The sequence below is a fragment of the Acanthopagrus latus genome, chromosome 21 (assembly GCF_904848185.1).
Source record: "Acanthopagrus latus isolate v.2019 chromosome 21, fAcaLat1.1, whole genome shotgun sequence".
NCBI classification, from domain to species: Eukaryota; Metazoa; Chordata; class Actinopteri; order Spariformes; family Sparidae; genus Acanthopagrus; species Acanthopagrus latus.
Genome location: NC_051059.1, coordinates 15,227,271 through 15,248,041, shown reverse-complemented (window position 1 = coordinate 15,248,041; position 20,771 = coordinate 15,227,271). Strand labels below are relative to the sequence as shown.

The window sequence follows — 20,771 nt, the reverse complement described above, 5'->3', positions numbered from 1 at the left end:
AACACAGTTTGGAAATCTTAACAGTCACATTCGCTGAAGAGGAGAAGATACTGGTGAATTCACACGGTATTCTGAGAGGAGCTCGGTCGACACTGGATCTTTGAGACTGATGTCGATGTCGATATTAGGGGCGAAACACCAATTTTTACAAACGTGGTCATCAAACAACTATGATGAAGATACGATGTAATGACTGCAGGACATTTTCCAGTCAAACAAACTAAAATGACATCACTGTACTGAAACAGTAAATGTCTCTGGAAATGCAATAATTAGGAATTACCCCAAGCATCTTCTTTTACATTATGAGCTATAAAAACAAAACAAAAAAAGTTTTCATATCAGCTCATGTATGAACATATAACATATAAGCTGATACTGATATACAGCATCTGTGATGGCATGGCAAAGTTCTCAGGGCCAGTTTAAATGGACGTATCACTCTGGGCAGACTTCTTTTCAGGACCTCTTTACACATGACTTAAATGCACATGATTATTGTTAGCATAACCGTTAATTAGTCATTTAATTTAGTTTAGTGTTATTTAGTGTATCTGTTTATCTTTTGGTATTCATGAATCATATAAGAAAAGTAAGAGTTATGCTGTCTATGTTTAAAAATGAGTCAATGAGTATATAAAAAGTTTAAATAAAGTTTTAAACAAAAGATTCTTCAATGTTTATTTTAAGAAGGCAGTTAATGTGTCCTCTGTCTGAGCCCCCTATTGGCAATAAGTCCCAAGGCACGTACCCACAATGCCTCTGCCACGATCCAGTCCAGGTGATATCGGCCGATAACATCCGCCGAACGATACAGCGGTCTGAGCAGAGCCTTCCTATGAAGGACAATCCATCAGGCTAACTTCGTACTTCCTCATTTGTTGTCTGTTTTTTTTCTTCTTCTTTTTATTGCTCCTTTAACCCCCTCTCATGTAAATTATAAGTTAATTCAAATGTCTGCAAACCTTTTCATGCCGACTGGAAAAAAGGCAACAAGCACAATTAAATATAATTAACAAAAACAGCATGTAACGGCCAAGAAATGACTTATTAAAGGGGAGAAGACTTTCAGGATGATTTGCAGACTGTTAATCTGCTCTGATGTTCTTTGTCATGACTTCATACTGGTACACAAGTTTCCACTGGCTGCCAGTTGGCCACACTGAGCAGCAACTGCAGCCGAGACACTGTGAGCTCATGAGTCATTTGGCTCGGATCGGAATCGAGGATGAATTTCTGCACGCTTCTGAATAATACTGTCATGCATGTGTTTGTTATTGTCCTGATGATAGACTCTGCTTCCTCTGAATACAATAAATTAGACAATGTTTCTATAAAAAAAATAATAATCACAAGTGGCTGCTGACCGTCAGTCAGATGTGAACATCACATGAAGTTTTTTCTTGATTTAAGCAGGAATTCTGCTCCTGTGTTGATTATAGAGAGGGTAAATTAAAGGGGCATTACGTAGTTTTGGAAAGAAAATTAAAACACTAAAAGGCTATGCTTTCAACCTTATGAAGGGTATTAATACAAATTGTAATATCTATACGATATGTCTTATAAAAATGTATTTGATATACGTCCACGAACTGTCATCAAAGGGTGAGACAAAAATGAGTTTTTCTCTTCTAATCAAAACTTTTTCCCCAAAACTACATAATGTACTTTTAATGTATCCTGCAGTATGAACAGTGACGGTTTATTTGCGTGTTATATTGAGACAGCTTGTTGATACAATGATCACCATCAGACTGTCAGACAGGACTGAACATGAGCCTTTTACTAGAAGAGTTAAACTGTGTCACATCTTGTCAGTCAGATGTTTTGTCTTGTAACATCATCAGCCTCGATAAATGACCTTTTTAGCTTTTACAAAATTGGATCAGAAATGTTTAATTAAGCTGTTTCTTAAAACACAAATGAATGAGTTTCTTCACACAATCTTCAACTCTTGGTATCCAATGTTGTTGCACAGTACAAATAAAACGTAATAAAGGTGATTTTAAATCTGGATGTTTCTGATCAAAGTCAAAAAGACTGTTTTATCATTATTATCTAAGTGCGGAGAAAAGGCAGTGACTTGCTCCTCTGCTCGTTCAGAGAGTGTGAGCACCTTTAACAGGAGAGGCTGCGTCTCCAGGGGACCAGCAGCTCCACTCCTCTCCTGTAAACTGGGCGGACTGGGATCAGTTGTCTGCGCTCTCTGGCTCCCGTCCAACAGCCCCGCGGGCATTTCTCTGTCGCAAATCAGCCATCTGATCGGCTGAGATTCAATCAAATTATGTATCGACAAGCCTCTGTCGGACGAGAAATCAGAGGGGGAAAAAAATCGTGGATTTATTATCCGAACATCGAATTCTGAATTCAAGATTTGTCTCGTCAGAGCAAATCATTGAACAGGAGAGGTTATTTTTTTTATTTTCATTTTTTTCTGGCCTCGCTGTGTCTCCATAACCTCAGAGATTATTATAGGATCCAATCTCTTACGAAATAAATAACTGAATTGCGCCCGAGGCGTTCGTGTCTTGATTTATTTTTCTAACATTTTTTTTTTTGTTGTTGTTTAATTGCCACCCGCCTGCTGTCGATCACTGTTCCCCCAGAATAAGCTGAGAAGCTGGGCCACAGCATAAAGCCTCTTACAGCCTCTTTCCGTTTTATTTGCGAACAAACACATCACAAATAAACATGAACACATTACTTCACGAATAATATTTCGATCCATAACGAGTCTTTTTTTTTTCTTTCATAAGTGTGTGCTGGATAAAAGAGAGAGAGAGAGAGAGAGAGAGAGAGAGAGAGAGAGAGAGAGAGAGAGAGAGCTATAATCCAATAATCATTCGTCATTCGAATCAAGTTACAAAAGCAACAGAATTTTATGAGTTACAGTCACCAACATTGTGCAGAAATACATGGAGGGGCATCTTCAGCAGTGTAAAAAGTTCACATCAAACTATCCAAAAAAACAAAACAAAAACAAAACTGTCGTGTCTTTGCATATTGATGGTCATCATCTCTTCTTTTCTTTTCTTTTTTTTCCTTTTTTCTTTTTTCCTTTTTTTTTTCTTAAGGCATGTTGTCTCCTTTTTCCTCACGTCACACACACAAAATAAACGACCTCTGTCCTTCCGGTCCTCGACTGTCAGCTGCGGTGAAAATACACAGAAACTTTCAAATGTCTGGGAAAATTCACAGAGAAACGAAACAACTGCTGCTGATGTTTTTAATTGTTGTTGATGTTTTGTTTTTGTTTTGTTTTGTTTTTTTCATTTTTTACAATATCATCTTATAATATATTATCCACATTCAAATTGACGGACTCGTCATAAATAAGCTTAAATAAATAAATAAATAAATACAATAATCATTTACATTCAGCTCGTTACCACACTATTTACTCCAAATACAAATTCAGTTTTGTAACTTTTTGTTTTTTGTTTTTTTTCCCCCCACAACTTCCAAATTCAGATGACATCATCTCCTCCTGAACACATGCACGTTGCCTTCTATTTGTTTTCTCTAAATAATCATTTCATGTAATTGTCATCATTTTTAATTAGATGTTAGATGAGGAGAATCGTCCCTCGTGAGAGGAAATATACATATATATTATTTTTATAAGATTGCATTTGGCTGTCTTGCATAGCTCAATTGACCTTTTTTTTTTTTTATTGCTAACAGACTGAATCTGAAGTCCAATCGTGTCTCAGCAAACTTCCCTGATGAAGTGAAAAGATTCTTCTGCCCATGTTTGTTTATCTCTTTTTTTCTTCTCTTTAATACGCCACGAAAATAATTTTACTGACTGCTGTGACCCCAATTAGATGGACAGAAACAAAAAAATCTAATAAATTGTGCACAATGTCAGCTCCATGTGACCCGCATCGCCACCGAGCAGAGCCGCGAACGAAACACAAGAGCACCGGAGCTGTGAAACGATCTGCATCTCTAACCAATTATTCTACGTGTCACTGGCCTCGAGCCATCACATCTCAGTTTTCGTTAAACGAAATCTCCCTTCGCTCTGAAGTCCTGTGTCACAAAAAGGCTTCTTCTTTTTTTCTTTTCCTGCCGAATATCGCCACACATGTAGTGAAATCATCACGTCTAATTTGAATACTTTTACCATGTTTGAAAGAAGAAGAATAAACAAGACTGAACATTTAACACAGCATGACTCGTTCAAATGGGCATTTTTTCGTAGTGCATCGGCGTGTCTGGAGTCCATTTCGTTCCCCTCTCGACATCTGCGGGAGGAGGGGGGGGGGGGGGGAAGAGATAAATTGCATCGCTTCTGAAACTTGAACTTTGTCCAGCTGCTTGATTAATTGTGGAAGGAGCCATTAACTTCCCCTTGTGCTTGGAAGGACTGGCTGCGGACGTGCAGGTCGTAGGGGAAACGGGCCTCCGGGGACACTCGGTACATGGAGTTGGGCGCAAGAGCCGTGCGCCCCGGCGCGCCGCAGTAGCGCATGCCATAGTGGCTGCCTTTGCCGTAGTCTGGCGGATCGTCGTGCTGCTTTAGGGAGAAAATCCCGTTAAAGTTCATCGGGGGGCTCAGCTGGCCGTCGAAATGCGGGCTCCCGCCCTCTGGGGACGGGTTCTCGTAGTAGTGCTCGTACGCGCCGCTGTAGCTGTAGTGTCTGAAGGGCTTGGCGCTGCTGTCCAAGCTGCTCGCGCTGTGGCCGGGGGGTGTGTTCACGTCCGAGCCCGGGTACGAGTACATGGCGTCGTAGGGCGACCTGCCAGAGAACATGACCTCCCCGTTGTGGTCGGTGAGGAAATTTCTCGCGTTCAGCTGCAAACAACCGGCCACCAAGTTGGTCGTGGGCTGAGATAATCCTTTGCACAAAGTCTGCACGAAGGTGAGGAGGTCCGGTCTCTTCCCCGCGCTCAGAGTCTCTGACAGGGCCCAGATGTAATTTTTAGCCAGTCTCAGGGTCTCGATCTTGGACAGTTTTTGAGTTTTGGAGTAGCACGGCACAACTTTGCGCAGGCTCTCCAGCGCCGCGTTCAAGCCGTGCATCCGGCTGCGCTCTCGGGCGTTGGCTTCCTGGCGCCGGAGTTTGGACCGGTCCATCTGCTCCTTGCCGTGCTTCTTTTTCCGCGGGCCTCTCTTTTTGGGAAGCCCGTCCTCGTCCTGGTCGTCCTCCCTCTCGTCCTCCTCCCTGTCGGTGAAGTCGTCCTCGGTCTCCCTCATCTCTGACCGCTCCGTGTTGTGCTGCCTCCCTTGCTCCAGGCCCTCAGGTAAGCTTTCGCGGGGATAAGTGGCACAGAATCGCGGCTCACACATCATATGAGATTCCTCGAACGGCAGTGTCAACATATTTCCTGTGGGGGGAAAGAAAGCGTATAAACCATCAGGACAAGAGCGCGCGGTGGTCGTCTCGTGGAGGTTGTCAGTTAATTACCTTGTGAATGGGGGTCCTCCCAAGAGGAGGTGGGGGGGACAAATTGGCAAGCGAGGCCAATGTCACAGCTTGCCTCCCTTTTTCAACTTCATTGTGTTTGGACTTGTGGGTGGAGAGCCTCGTTTTTTTTGCATTTTGCGCTGCTTGAAAAAAACAAAACAAAACAAAAAACAAAAAAACCGAGGCTCTCCACCCAAAACACACACATTTTAAGACAAATCCAAACTCTGAAAGTCAACAAGGCGTGCGTAATTTATAAAAAAAAACAAACAAACAAGACAAAAATAATACCCACCTCTGGTCAGCGTGCGCCTCGCATGTTCCCAGATATCTCCTCTGAATGCGCAGCTTCTTCTTTTCCAAACCACAAATTAGAGGGAAAAAGCTGAAACCTCTCTCTCTCTCTCTCTCTCTCTCTCTCTCTCTCTCTCTCTCTCTCTCCTCTGCTGCTCTGCTCTTCTTTCTCCTCTTCTCTCTCCCTCCTCTCTCTCTCTTCCCCTTCCCTCTCTCTTTGAGGAATGACACTCATGCCAACAGCGGGTACCCATGCCATCTGCCGCTGACGTCTTGTGGCAGCCGAGACCACGTGTTCAGCGTCCCACGGGACCTCCATTCCGCACCGATCATCTGGCAGCTCCTGTAATGGGCACCGGGAGGCCCGCGTTTACCGTCAAAAACACAGACCGGAGAGGGATAACAACTAATATCTGCATCTCCTCGTGTAAGAAAGATGAATTAATGTTCCTTCCGTGCGAAGAGGAGGGGGAAAAAAGCGAGTGGGAGACTGCAGGCGGCCTCAACAGGTGAGACGGAGCTCATGTTAGAATAAACTGTGAGCTGCGTTTATTTCACCTGCGAATCAAACAATGTAAAGATTTTAAATAGTTCAACACTCATGACTGAAGTTAACGTTGAGAGTCCTCCAATAAAAAAAACTCGAATCAAGTTAATTCAATTAAACTGATTACACATGCATTACACAAGTCATGCCATAGACGATAATCGTTCCTGGTAATATCGCGATATCTCTATACACATTGAAAATCAAACTCACACAAGGTGAGGCAGGTGGAGGCAGAGGCAGTCTGCTGCAGCTGTGGCTGCAGAAAAGTGCACAGTTAGAACAATTACAGTGGATGAAAAGTGAAAAAATGCAACCAGATGAAGTGAGAAACAATCGACAAGTCTGAACATCTGCCCTGGATTATTCACTCCATACTTTCATATATGTAATATCATACAAGATGTATGGATTGAATGTTTTACTGTCTCGATTATTGCCAATGTTGCTATATTGTCTCAGCATTTAAGGTTGTAGTGGGATTAAACCAGTTTCTCAAACCCTTCCATTGCTCATCTAAGGTATTGAATTCTAGTGTATTAGTGTTTTGAAAGATTAAATATATAGATGGAAACTTTATATTAAGAGTAATGTTTATCAGGTCTTTACTTTATGAAATTATTTTTAAAAAAGTGTTTATTCAGCCAACAAAACACTTCTGTTTTCATTCCTTTAAAGGTCAATTAATCAATAAAACAGCAACAACAGCAACAACAACAACAACAACAATAATAATAATAATAATAATAATAATAATAATGATAATAATGATAATAATAAAAATAACAATGTAATACAGTTTACTGTGATGATGATAAAACATGATATATTATGAGATGGTTACTGAACAATGAGGATCTCATACCGTTGCAACCCTAGTTGGCACCCAGAGGACTTATATAATACAGGTATTCCCTCCAGTCTGTTAACCCGAGTCCTCTTAAACAGCCCAATGAGCTCATCTAAAACTGTCTTATCATCTTAATACATCACTACTTTTAAACTGATGATGTGTTGTTTTTTTTTAAAGGCACATTACTTAAGTTTGGGGTCCCTAACACCTTTATTAGTGATCGCTGTTGATGGAAGCACAAACACTTTATGGGAAGTCGAACAAGGACCTAAAACACAGGTGATGTCACTATGTAGGACAATCTGTGGACATTTTATTTGCATCAAAACAACCAGTATACTGTTTACAAATGGCAACACAGTGATTACTCAGCTTTCTTCAAATGACAGCCCAAGGCGCTCCGACACACTGATGTGTTTTGACTAAAATGTCATCAGGGCAGGTCACACTGCTTTTTATTTGTAGTCAACTTCTTTTTTGTTAACTTCTACAAGACTGTATTTGTATCCTGTGCAGGACTCAACAAAATGTATTTGTTCATGCGCAGCAAACACAGTCCTGTCTGTATTTTGTCACCTTCACCGGACCAGTTTTAGGTAGAGGGTAAAGGTTAGTGACTGAAGATTCAAGATTCAAAGTGTTTATTGTCATATGCACAGATAAGAAACATATTCCTCTGTACAATGAAATTCTTCCTTTGCTATCCACAGAAATGCCAACAATGTAATAAAGAAATATATACAACTGAAATGTACAATATACAAAGTAAAGCACTTTTACATGGCACACGTGATGAATAAGAAAAAGCATCAACAAGAATAATGATAATAAAACAGTGCAAATGTGAAATCGAAATCAAAAACAGCATTTGCTTTCATTCGAGTCACAAAACCCTTTAACGCTCTTCATATTGAGTCTATAACCTTAACTAAACACTTTCCGTATGACCGAATGTATTGTCACTTAATGTGATGTCACTATTTAATGTTTTTTTTTTTTTTTACACATATTATCAACATGATTTATTCTGATGTAAACATTGAGATTATGGAGGAAGTACGTCTCTCATTCTGTGTTTCGCTGGGACACATTTAGTTGTTGCGACGGGAAGTTTATGTCGTCCGCAGCCACGTTTAAGTTCCGTCCTGTAAAGAGAAATGAGGAGCAGGAGAAGCTGATACTCAGCAGAATGGTAGGAGTATTAAAGACGATGTTTCAGAATCTGATTTATTCTTCATCTGCAGTTTTGGAAGCCGCAGATGAATCCTGATGTCCTGCTGACAGAGGCGTCCATGTGTCGTTCTCTGTTAAGAACAGTGTATTTTGGTGTTTATTTCGAAGGATTTGTCGGGTTTTAACAAGGTCAGAGGAAAAGAGAAGAATGCTGAGATTGGGGGCCAACGGTTGGTTCAAACACCCACATCATTAAAATTTGTTCTTACACATACAGGACAGCTGCTTTGGTTTGTGTGTGAGTACAGTGCAGCCAGTCTGTCTCAACAGATCATCTTCAAACCATTTTCTCTGTCAACTCATTGATCATTAGGTCTAAACAGAGTCATAATATGTTGAGAAATGTCTCTGTTGACCTCCTTTAAAAGTGTTTTTATTGTCCAAAACCCAAATATGTTCACTTTTATCAGGGAAAATCAGAGCAAACAAGGGTTCGAGCCCGCAGGGTGACGATGACAGCATGTGCACAGTGAAAGTGTTCCCATGAAAGCAGTAAAAAAGAAACATCCGTCATCACTGAACATTATTTTAATCACAGGTAATATAGTGATCATATTTAAGTTAAAGGGGCACCATGTAGTTTTGGGGAAGGACTTAAAACTCAGAATTTAAATATTTACAATATTAATGAGGTAATAACACAAACTCAGAAGTATTTATTTTTTGATGATTGAATAAACAAGCTCCTGTCCTGTTTGAAGCTAGAAAGGTGGTAGGGTCCGCCACATATAACGTAAAAAACAGTGTGAAACTGTGTTGTCCTTAAGGTCACTTTGTTTATTGTTTATTCAGTCATGAAAACGAAGACATAAAAAAAAAATTCAATGAGGATTTTTCTCTTCTGAGTAAAATGTCTTCCCCAAAACTACGCTGTTCACCTTGAATGCTTAAAAAAAGGTAAAAGAAACAGAACCACATGCCATCTTCTCATGTGAATGACGAGACAATACCTGCACGTATCACCAACCAATATAATATTTATAATTATATAAAAATATTGACGACAACGTATGGATTGGCCACTACAGCCTCCCTCTACGTTAGGTATTTTAGAGACCCAAACACAAACGATCAATCGATTATCAAAATGCAGCAACTACAGATCAGTGTTTTGTCGATCGGCCTTATCGATTAATCGACTAATCGCCGCAGCTCTGCAGAAACGAGGTTAAGGAATTCCAGCAGGCGCCTCGCATGCAGAGGAAGGTGCGAGTGTACCAGGGGGGCGTGCACAGCGCCGGTACCTCAGGACCGTACACATTAAGTACACCCTGTGGAAAAGGCCCGGTGGCTCGCTGCCAACTCCACACTGGGGCACAGCTGGCACTCGATATGGGTATATGCACTCCTCAGTTATGTGGAACGCACACACAAGCGCACGCACAAACGAGCGCCTGTATATGACCTTGTTGCAAGGGGAATCAATTAAAGCGACTTATCAATCTCTCTGTATTGGACATCACAAGACATCGATCAGCGGCGCTTTGGCGACACCTGAGCGTGGGGTTCAGGGCGCCAGAGACCGCGGGGTGACGGTGACAGCATGCGCACAAACACAGGTGAGTGTGTGTGTTAGTATGACATTAGCACACACACATTTCACACGGACACATGAAAAACAGTAAAAAAAAAAAAAGAAAAAGAAAAAAAAAAGGGTCCCTTCATCACTACCGTCCCCCCCAAAAAATGCCTCAGCTGGTCTGCTGATCGTTCTGGTCCAGCACACACACACACACACACACACACACACACACACACACACACACACACACACACACACACCAGCAGCAGCATCTGATGAGTCAAACTCCCCATCTCAGACTAATCAGTTGACTGCACTAATTGCAAATGCAAATATGCAAATTTATATTAATTAATTACTCCACTAATTAGTTCTCTTGTCTTTTCAGGTAATAAATCATGGTGTGGTTGAGAGAGAAAGAAAGAGAGAGAGACGGAGACATGGCAGTGATCTTTTGTCTGCTAGAAATCCTCTTTCAGGTCTGAAATCGGATGATTTCTGGGACGGTTTTCACTCAAACTCCTCCGCCGAGACTCCTTACCTTTTTTTTTTTTTTCACACCCATTTGAACCAGGTCAATTATTTCAATTGATATTTTATGTGTCATGCGTCAAGGGTGGAGGCATTGTAATCTGAGAGGTACACCAAATAGCAGAGGTTGGTAAATCAGGGTGTCTCGCTGACAGTTCTTGCCTGTCAGCTCTTTTAATTATCACATTATCAGCTTTTATAGGCACGGCGCGTGGTGTGGAGCTGCAAATGAAGGCGCCACTGATCGCACGCTGAGTTGCGAGCGTTTCTCAATTGATGTCAGCAGTTAAAGGGAGTTCGCGTCTGGGTGATGAGTGCGAGGTGAAGTGGTTGAGGGTACGCCGATGGTGTGGTGATACGACGCCACTCTGACCAACGTCTCGTTGGCTGCACGCCTCCAGATCTCGACACTGACTCTGTAATGAGCCCTGCGCCGTTAATGTTCTCACTATTTATTCTGCATTGCTTTGCAGTGAGGTGCATGTACGGATAATTAAAGCCAGACACAAAGGCTAAATAAGGAAGTGCCAAAGTCGTCCCAAATACAAGAGCGAGGGGTTTATTTTGAGTACTTGTTGATGCTTAATGCACAGATGAATACCTCAGTTGTTGCTGTTGAAAATGTTCAGATTCTTGTTTCTTACACAAGATTTGATGCTTTCAAATCTCTGACATTTTTCTATGTAGTAACACTTCAAGTGTATCCACACATTTCCTTGCCTTTCTTTCCTTTCCTTTTGTTTCCTTTCTTGTCCACATTTCCCTTCTCTTTGAATTTAATTTTAAGATAGATCTGACTAATAAAGCACAAAAACAACGTGTGTTGCAGCAGTAACACATTCAGTTTTACAAACCCTGTGATTAAATTTATGTGGTACTGATTACTTATTTTTCAAACAAAGCTAACCCAGTCGCCTTAAGAAATGTTGGCAATATACATTCCTGCAAACCAGACATGTTGAAACTTAAATGTCTTTGTGGTTCCTTGACTTCAGTTTTTCACGTTTACATTGTGACAGTGCTGTGGTTACGCTCTGGTTAGGTTTAGGCACCGATAATCACATGGTTAGGATTAGGAAAAGATCTTTTGTCTCAAAAAATACCTATATTGTTGCTACAAACAACGCAGTTATTGAAATACAGATTTGAGGGGTCACTCCACCACCCTCCTCCACTGCAGGTATGAAAGCCACATCATAAACATGTAATGTTGAAGAGACATGGCACACTGAGTGTCAGTGGTTTGCAGAAATGTTCACTGCCAACATTTTATCCTGGTGAGTCTCTTTCAACAAGGGTTTTTTTTGTTGATTTCTGTACCAGATTCTTTGTAGTCTCAAGTGCTTTAAACTGGAGGACGGAGTTCATGTCCTGATTCACACATGTAATCAATCCGGCAGCAAAGTGAGCCAGCTGATAAAGCCCGACACCTGAGAGTTTTCTGTTTTTCAGTGGATATCTCAAGCCACTGCAGACTTTTTCTGCACTAAACCAGAGCTTGATATTTTCTCGAACCAAAATGTTGCCTTAATATTACCATAAAAAGGTGTTTTCTAAAAACATGTTGGAGGATTAAGCACCCTTTTCTCTAAAATGTTTCACATTTTTAAAGTAGTGAAATGCTGAAAAGAAAGCCAAAAATCAAAAATCATGTTTCTTTGCTTGTAACAAGTAACAAAAAATTGCCAAAAGAACAAGTTTATCTCACTGATACACCACTTTTTTTCAGGTGGTATCAAGTATAATGAGATATTTTAAGAAAAAAACTTGTTGCAGAAGTCTTTAAAAACGACCTTGACTCAAAAAGAAAAAAACAGTCGTAAAACACTGTCAGCAAGTGAAGTTCCATCCTGGTTTTGAACGCTGGAAAACACATCCACCAGCCCCCGCCCTCCCCTCCGTGGGCGCACATGCAAGTGCGGTGGATGTGCAGAGGAGGGCTGAGGATTCTGGGACTGATTACCAGAGGCCAGGTCCTGGACTGGTGTCCTCCAGCTGTGCTGTTCTACCCAATTAGAAACTCCATATGCTGCCCCACTCAGCTGCTGAGTGGCCACACCTCCCACCCACACAGGTGGGAACACGTCGTCTTCCCGTGTGCGAGTGTGTGTCTGCCTTTGTTGCTGTTGTCTTCACAAACAACACGGCGGTCCGGTGAGAGGCAAAGAGTGAAGTTTCTCACGCGCCCATGTGAGATTTTACGGCGTTCGGGAAAAAAATAAATAAATCACCTCCCTAATCAAATTTAATTTTTGTGCGATGCTTCCTTAATCCCAGCTCATTTCTTTGCACCCAAACAAAGTAACTCCTGACTGTCACTGCCGCTTTGATAAGAAACACACAGGTATTTAGGTGGGTGGCATGCGAGTGCTAATAGTATTAAAATATGGGCGTATGAATAATGGATATGTTTTTGAAGATGTATAATGTAAAGATGTTAGTCCCGTTTTCAGACAGAGATGGGATGCAGACGTGAAATGTTGCTGGAGGCACCCGGCATCCTCTTTTTTTCAAAGCACAATCTGTTCGCACACGTTCAAAGTGGCTGTGGCAATCTGTTGTGGCTGAATGCGACACTTCTATACCCCGAAAGTGATAAGATAAATAAAAATGTGTCATACATTGTGTTTGAGTAACAGCCGCATCTTTTCTTTTGTATTGTATGTTATACTATGTCTACTGCACTTTAAGACAGAGGAGGTGGCGCCTGACAGCAGAAACCTATAGTGACTACAAACATCAACATATGTGAGTAAACACAGATTATTTATATTCTCCACACCACCTTTAAAACAGCTGAAGTGAGGGACATCTTCATCGTCTCGCGCTTGTGATCCGACTGATTTGGCAACTTTTTTTAACAGCAGCTCTGCTTTTTTTTTTTTTTTTCTCCTCACTCCAGGCATGAGGCCGAGATGATTGACAGGGCTGTAATGTCGTTTTCTCACCTAATCGACACTTTTCAGCGTTGATTTGATGTCTTTCTCTCCCTTCGCTCATCAGCTGTCTTCGGCTCGCTGTCGTCTTGCTGCGTCTGAGGCCTCTTCGTTCCTTCTTAACGTAGTCACAGTGAAACACGAGAAGAGTTTTTAAGAGTGTGAATTTAGCTGGAATGGGGGTTTGCTTCATTTATTCTGCCAGCTTCATCAGCCACATCAGTGTTGCTCAGATCAGATGATCACAATGACTGCAAGAATGTCTGTTATTTCCCCTATTATAGACGATTAGCTTAATTAGCTCACCTCACCTTTTCTTGTAGGCATTTATATTCAGGGAATAGTTTAATGTAAGTGACAGCCAGGACATGGTTAGCTTAGCTTAGCTTAGCAGAAAGACTGGAAACATAGGGAAACAGCTAACCTGGCTCTGTCCAAAGGTCAGAAAATCCACCTACCAGCACCTCCAAAACTCAGTGATGGACCCAGTCACCATGACGTTGCGCTAAAACAACAGTGGCTTCAGTTACATGGCTGGCCGTCAATTTGCACTGCAAAAATACGTATAATCGGCAAACTTGTTTATATAATTTGTAATTTTTCAGTGCTTTAAGGTCTGATTTATAGAATATAACCAGAATATGAAGGTAGTTCCAAAAATATATGGGGCAGCATATCACCAAGCTATGCTAGCTATCCTTCAATGTAGCAAGCTACCATTAGCTTAGTAGCTACTGGTTCAGTTCGCGGTGGAGCCAGCGGTCCTGGAGATTAACTGGACTGAGACCTTGGACAACTCGGCCAGATTTAGATTTTAGATTTCGATTCGATTTTAGACTGATGTGAGAGTGAACATTTGAGAACGGGATACAGCAGGAAGGTGAGTTACAGCTGCTCTGACCTGGACGAGGATTTTGGGGATGACAAGAGAAAGGAGAGGTGTACACCGGATGCAGCAGGCAACATTCAGAAGGCATACAGTTGTATTTTTCTGTTTGTTAAGGAAAACAAAAGGAGTGTTATATATCTTGACACTTTATGAGTGTATTTTGTTCATTTAGCGCAACTAAATCTAAGAAAGCTTTTGGAAACAGTGAAGACGCTACTCATGCATCTCTCGGGTAAAAATGCAGCAGCTAACCAACTAGCGCCTCCTGCAATGCGAAGTGGTCCTCGGAGGCAAGATGGGGCTAGCTGGTTAGCATGCTAGCTAAAGAAGACACAGTAAACGTCAATACTGTCATTTTAGTTCCAGTTTTTAATGTTTTAACCTAGAACTCTGACCATATCTTACAAACAGCTCCTTTGAGTGTATTTTTGTTTTTAAGTTTAGCTTTTTCCCTCCTGCCTCCAGCCTTCATGCTAATGCTACAGGCTAATTACTGCCACAGACTGCTTCACAGACAAACAAAATATCTGTGATCTTTAAATCTCAAAATGCTGAATGCAGCAGCATGACAGGCTCGACAAAGTAAACTGAGAGGACGCTTCGAATTGAGCAGGGATTCGTGTTGTGGTTTCAACAAACAGTAAATAAGAGGTTAAACTTGTCTCAATAGTCACGATGTTATAAAAGTTTAACTGAAATTGTAGTTTTGTTCCACATTAAGTTTCACGTCCCCTCTGATCCATACCGCGGAGGCTGAGAGGCTTCAAGAGCATCATCATCTTTTTTTGTGCATAGCAATTAAACGTTTTTCAATTACACTCTGAAAATGAAAGATGGAGAGCCGAATTCGTCGCAAGTGAATCCACCCCTGGCTGTTCAGCAGAACTCCACCTAGTTCTCCGCTCTGCTTAACTCCATTGTAACGTTGCTGGAAATATCTCAACATGACACCGCGCCATCTGTGTTTAACCAGTTTTAGCGAGAACAAGCAACATGGTGTTGTGGTGTTAAATTGGTTTGAGGTTGATTTAAAGGGAGAGTGCAGCATGATGAATCGCAGCCCGACAAAGAGTCATCAGAAACAAAGGAAAATAAGAAAATCTTCCAGAGGTTCATTTTGATGTCGTCGGGATGTGTTTTTTTTTTTTTTTTTTTAAGCAGCCAAGAAGACGTGTTGTTGGTTTTTTCTGCTGGTTTGTTGTCGTGGAGGTGAAGTTAACAAAGGCTGGAAGAAGAAGTTTGGAGTAGCAGAGGTAACAGTTTCGTTTTCTGTTTTTATTTTTTCTAACTATGATTGAATCACGTTAAGATAATTGGTGCCTGATGCTTTAGTAATGTGATGTTCAAGTGTTTCTTGTTAAACCATCAGTACTGTATATGGTTATACTGTGGAGCTTTGGGTCTATTTGTGTACTGTGTATGAATATATTATGTTTTTTTCTTCATTTTCCTTTACATTATATTCAGTTATCTTTTTAATCATTCCCCCCCCCCATAGGCCATAATAATATGATGTTTTTTCTTCTTCTTTTGATATATGTAGGTGGTACACATAAGATTGCAGACATCATACGTACGTATCATACGTAAAGAGTGATGCGTGATGTATTGATGTAACCTGCCATGGCACTTGAATAAAATGTGTCCAGTTTCTGCAACACGACGATACCTTCACCTCTGTGCGTGTCGTTCGTTACGCACGATACTAACATTTCTCCAGTATGTGTTATATTACATTTACATGTTCAACATGCTCCTGACCTGACTTTCTTATCAGGAGATGGAGGTGGTGGAGTTACAGAGTGCGAGGCTGTGTTTCAACATTTCTAAGAGTGAAACCACTGGATGTGTTTGACAGGACTTCAAGACTCCTCTGGCCGTGTTAGCGGGAACGAAAACAGGTATTTTAAGGAAAAACACAATCTTTTCCCAACCATAACGGAGTGGTCCTTGTATCTAAACCTAACCAGGTCATAAGCACAACGCTGTCATCAAATAGAACTAGTAAAAATAAAAGTTGAAACGTAAAGAGCGTCTTAATTTTACGCTTATTCTGATTGTTGTATTCTCATGAATCCACCACTGTGGAGTCGACTGGAGTGTTTTCACAGCAGATTTTTAGCGGAGAGGCTTCAGGGAGCTCGCTGCCCTCTGCATCATCTGCTGCGTGTCACAGTGCCGGAGCCATGATGGAGGTCTGCCCTGCCCCCTGTGCCCACCTGAGGGGGTTACAGTTGGCAGCCCCGACTCCTCACCTGACAGGCTTCCAGAGAGGAACCACTTGGCTGCCAGCAGAAATGGCTTCTTCCTATTTTGAAGGGGTCGACTCGGCCCCCAGTCAAGATGAGGGAAGCTTGGCTCTTTAAGAGTTGGGCCAATTCCCAGACACACTCGCAGCTCGAGCCACAGGGCCCTTTGATTCTGGGCTCTCGATCAGTCACTCTAAACACAGCTCTGTGCTCTCTCCCATGGATAGACAGGCTTTAATTTTTATTAAACAGCTTGATAGGCAAAGTCTACTTTACATGCTGCACGATGTGGCCATGTGAAGTTAAGTGGCGAGAACATGTTGTCGGTTCTGGTTAGGTTAGAGGACGGATTCCCACAAGGCCGGTTGCGCTATTAGCCTCGTGTGACAGCATCAGCTTTTATTTACGGTCTTTGCTTAAGAGCTGAAAAATAGACGGGAAAATGATTGGCAGCCATCTCGTTAAAATTATTTAATTCAAATGCAAAAAATTAGTATAAATTATGATACATAATTAATTTAAAAAATATTCCTTTCTTCAAGCTTGTCAAATGTGAAGCATTTGCCGCTTTTTATTAGTACTGTATTTAAGGATACATTTAAGGTACTTTTTTTTTCACACTACTTGTTGTACTCCACTAGATTTCAGAGGGAAATAAAATATTTTATTTACAAAATTTTATACTGACAAAATCAGCCAAGTCTCCATTTTTACAAACCAGAAAATGAATTTATCAAGAAAATCATCAGCAGATAAATCCATAATGAAAATAATCATCAGTTGGCATCATGTACAAAGTTATTTTTTTAAATGTGCCCCAACTCAGCCACGTAATACAGTATAAGCCTGCTTTTACATGAACGCATGAGAAATGATGATGTAATGACATAATCTACATTTTTTTTAGCACTACTTTTACTTAAAGGTACCTTTTCTACCTTTTTCTTATAACACTGACATTACTTTGAGTATTTTTACTTTGCCTAGTTTAGTTTAGTATATTTGAAAGGGAACAGTGTAAATTAACCAAACAGTAAACAAACCAAACATCTTCTTGTGTTGCTTGGTCAAAATAAGATCAATTCACAATTCACTTTGGGAAATTGTGTTTAAATTGTTTTCTACTTTCTATCATTTTATTCAACAAAACTGAACAGTGAAAATGAGCTTTAGTTGCACCCCGGCTCACTGGCTATCTGCCCCCTGAACTCCATCTGTGTGTGACAGGAGAACAACCAAGTCATTTTCATGCGTGCCTCCGCATTTGCATGCGTGCATATATTATACATACGTAATGTGCAGTTGAGCGCATCCTTCCCACAGGTGTGGCTGTTTTTCCTTTTGATGAAGGAAAAGCAAACTTATTAGCAGGTCCAGGTAACATCAGAGCAGCAGTTCCCACCAGTGGCCGTGTGATTAAATCACACAGAGCGAGTCCCGGGGAGCTGGGTAATGAAGGGACAGGCTGGCGGATGCCTTCACACCCTCCTCCTTGTCCCCCCTCTCCCCCCCTCCACCTCTTCCTCCTCCTCCTCCTACTCTTCCTCCACCAAGTAGTACTGGAGCTCAGCCCGAGCCTGGGACAGGAGGTGGGGTGGAGCACAAATACCAGCACTCGCATAAATGCATGGACAAACTGCATTTGCATGTTTGTGAGCAATTCAAGGCCTACGCATACGTGTTGTCTTTTTCATGCTTGAAATATGTGTGTTTATACATAAGTCGTGAGCATGAATCCACAAATACACACACACACACACACACACACACACACACACACACACACACACACTCATTTTAACCTAAATGATGGAACAACCTGATAGAATAGATGTTAAGAAACTATCATCTTTTGGCTTAAAATATCTGTTTTGGTCACACCAAACACAACTGGAGATCACAACTACTCCTCAAAAAACACCCGGTTTTGTCACCACACAAATATGACTGAAGATGTCCTGACTTCTCATATAAAACACTCGGTTTTGACCGGTGATGTTCCAACTGCTTGTAAAAAACCCACCTTTGTTGGCACAGAAACATGGCTTGAGATGTCCTGACTTCTCATCAAAAATGTGAGTATTTTGTCATGACCAGCATGACCGGAGACATCACATCAGACCTCAGAACATCAGAAATATCAGGTTGTTGCCACAAAAACCGCTGCCGATGTCCTGACTTCTCATCAAAAACGCCCAGTTTTTTGTTGCCACCAACGCGGCTGGTAGCGTCCCGACAGCTAGTCTAATGTCCAGTTTCTTGTAGCTTCAAAATATGACTAGTAATGTCCCAACTAATTCAAAAACGTCAAAAATACCCACGTTTGTCTGCACACAAATGTGACTGAAGATATCCAGTTCCCCATAGTTGTTTGTCACCACAAAAATGGTTGAAGATGTCCTGACTTGTAAAAAAAAAACAAAAAAAAAAACAATACAACAATACATATATCGAACTGCAGCAGACATGGAAGTTCAGTAATAAACATGTAATGCAAATGTTAAGTGACAAATGTGAACATATCGGTGGTTTGCAGAAACGTTTACCGACATTTTATCCTGGCGGCTGTTCGCACACGAGCGTCTCTACAGCCACCCTTGACTGGAGTTAATACCAGCAAAAGAAACTCATTTGCACATTGTACTTCCAAGCAGATTGACTATTTAATAGAATAATAACCAAAAACAAAAAAAGCTCTGTAAATCAAGAGTGAGCCAGAACAACAACGTAAAAAAAAGAAAAAAAAATCTTTCTTTGCAGCCTGACCAAATTCCTTATTCGCGCCAAAATTAAGCATTAAAAGCTCTTTACAATACTGTTGATGGCTTTTGGTTACAGGCAGTCCCCATTCTCGAGCCTGGCAATGGTCTTTTATGGCGAGGGACCTAATACAAGATTTCTGTTCTAGTGCAAACACAGTGGCCATGGGCACCAAGGAACAGCTGCCGTATAATTGAATTAACATTCGCCTTCTGCTTCGGCACTCAGCGCTGTGAAGAACTCATACACATCCCTCCACGAGCTCCATCAACCTGCCCATGAATATGCATGCTGCCCGTGATAAATATGCATTCTGTGTCTAATGTTTGTGGAGCTGCATATACGGTGGATAAAGAGCTATACGCTGACTATCTTGGGAGAGTGACGCCGTATACATGAAGTCCGTTGATCATGTTTACTGCCTCGGGCCCTCCGAGGAAGAGAGGTGGGTTTGTTGGCGGGCCGTCGTGTAATCTGAAGTCTAACAGAGACATCTAGTGGATTATCAGCTGAGAGACACGGTGCAGTTAATGTGCCATACATACTGCAGGCTCGGGCTCTCAGCAAACGTAAACAGTCTTCGTTCACGCCACGTCGCACGGATAATTTGTTTTCTTAAATCTGAAAACAAATATTTACACATGAAAGATCTGCGGTTAAGGGCGGAATCCCATCTGTCAGCCTGCCACTGCTTTTGTTTGTATGGTCATTAAAAAGAATGGACGCACAGTCTTGTTCAGTGACTTTAAACGTGAACATTTGATACATGAAAGGACAAAATACTCAAAAATGATGCGTTAGTGTCTGCAAACCATTGAACTGTTGAAACTTTAATTGTCTTCGTGACAAATCGGTGCTTACGATCTGGTCAGGGTTAGGAAAAGATCCCGTTTTGGCAAAAAATACCTGTTTTGGTCGCCGCAAACATGGCTGGAAATGGTCCTGAAGTCTCCTTAAAAACATCCTGTAGTTTCACACTTACAAATGTGTATCCCCCACCTCCGGACAGACAAGTCAGGTCATATGGACGCAGTTTATGCAAACATATCTATTCTAACAACTAGGCTGATTCCACAACATACAGCTTAATACTTCCCAGTTCTCAGTTATTATTTGTACTGATGCTGTACACAGCCCAGTAGCTTCAGTCTGTGTATGAACAACATGACTGCAGAGCAATTTTGCGTGCAGCTGACAAATCCTTCCCACTCAGTTTTGTACCATGCATCCAAAAATTCAGGTGATGTAGTGTAAAGAGTGTATTAACCTTACATCAGGTATGTGACCTTATCTACTGAACCTAACCAAGTATTTCTGCCGCCGAAACCTAACCAATAGGCATCCAGTATGTGTTTATATTTGTTACCATGACAATGAAGTTCCCCAACTCAAGAGGGTGAGGTCACCCCCTTATGGTGGACACCATCGGACCTTATTAAGGAAGAAAAATGTACAGCAGTCCAATGAGAGAGAGAAATATATATATATATTTAATCTGGTTGAATTGTTGCATGAGCTACACATGTGATCTCTGTCTATGTAA

The 20,771-nt window shown here is 41.4% G+C and overlaps 1 protein-coding gene and 1 long non-coding RNA gene across 2 annotated transcripts; both read right to left on the bottom strand.

The window, feature by feature from the left end:
- Positions 1–2,736: 2,736 nt before the first annotated feature.
- Positions 2,737–5,870, bottom strand: neurod6b (neuronal differentiation 6b). The gene is made up of 2 exons (XM_037082832.1): positions 5,710–5,870; positions 2,737–5,334 (listed from the first exon to the last, which is right to left on the bottom strand). The coding sequence occupies exon 2, from the start codon at positions 5,327–5,329 to the stop codon at positions 4,328–4,330; it is 1,002 nt and encodes a 333-aa protein (XP_036938727.1). The 5' UTR covers positions 5,330–5,334; positions 5,710–5,870; the 3' UTR covers positions 2,737–4,327.
- Positions 5,871–7,653: 1,783 nt separating this feature from the next.
- On the bottom strand, positions 7,654–17,676 carry LOC119010811. The gene is made up of 4 exons (XR_005072066.1): positions 14,048–17,676; positions 13,789–13,881; positions 13,343–13,448; positions 7,654–8,412 (listed from the first exon to the last, which is right to left on the bottom strand). It is a non-coding gene; the product is annotated as an uncharacterized LOC119010811 (long non-coding RNA).
- Between the last annotated feature and the right edge of the window lie 3,095 nt (positions 17,677–20,771).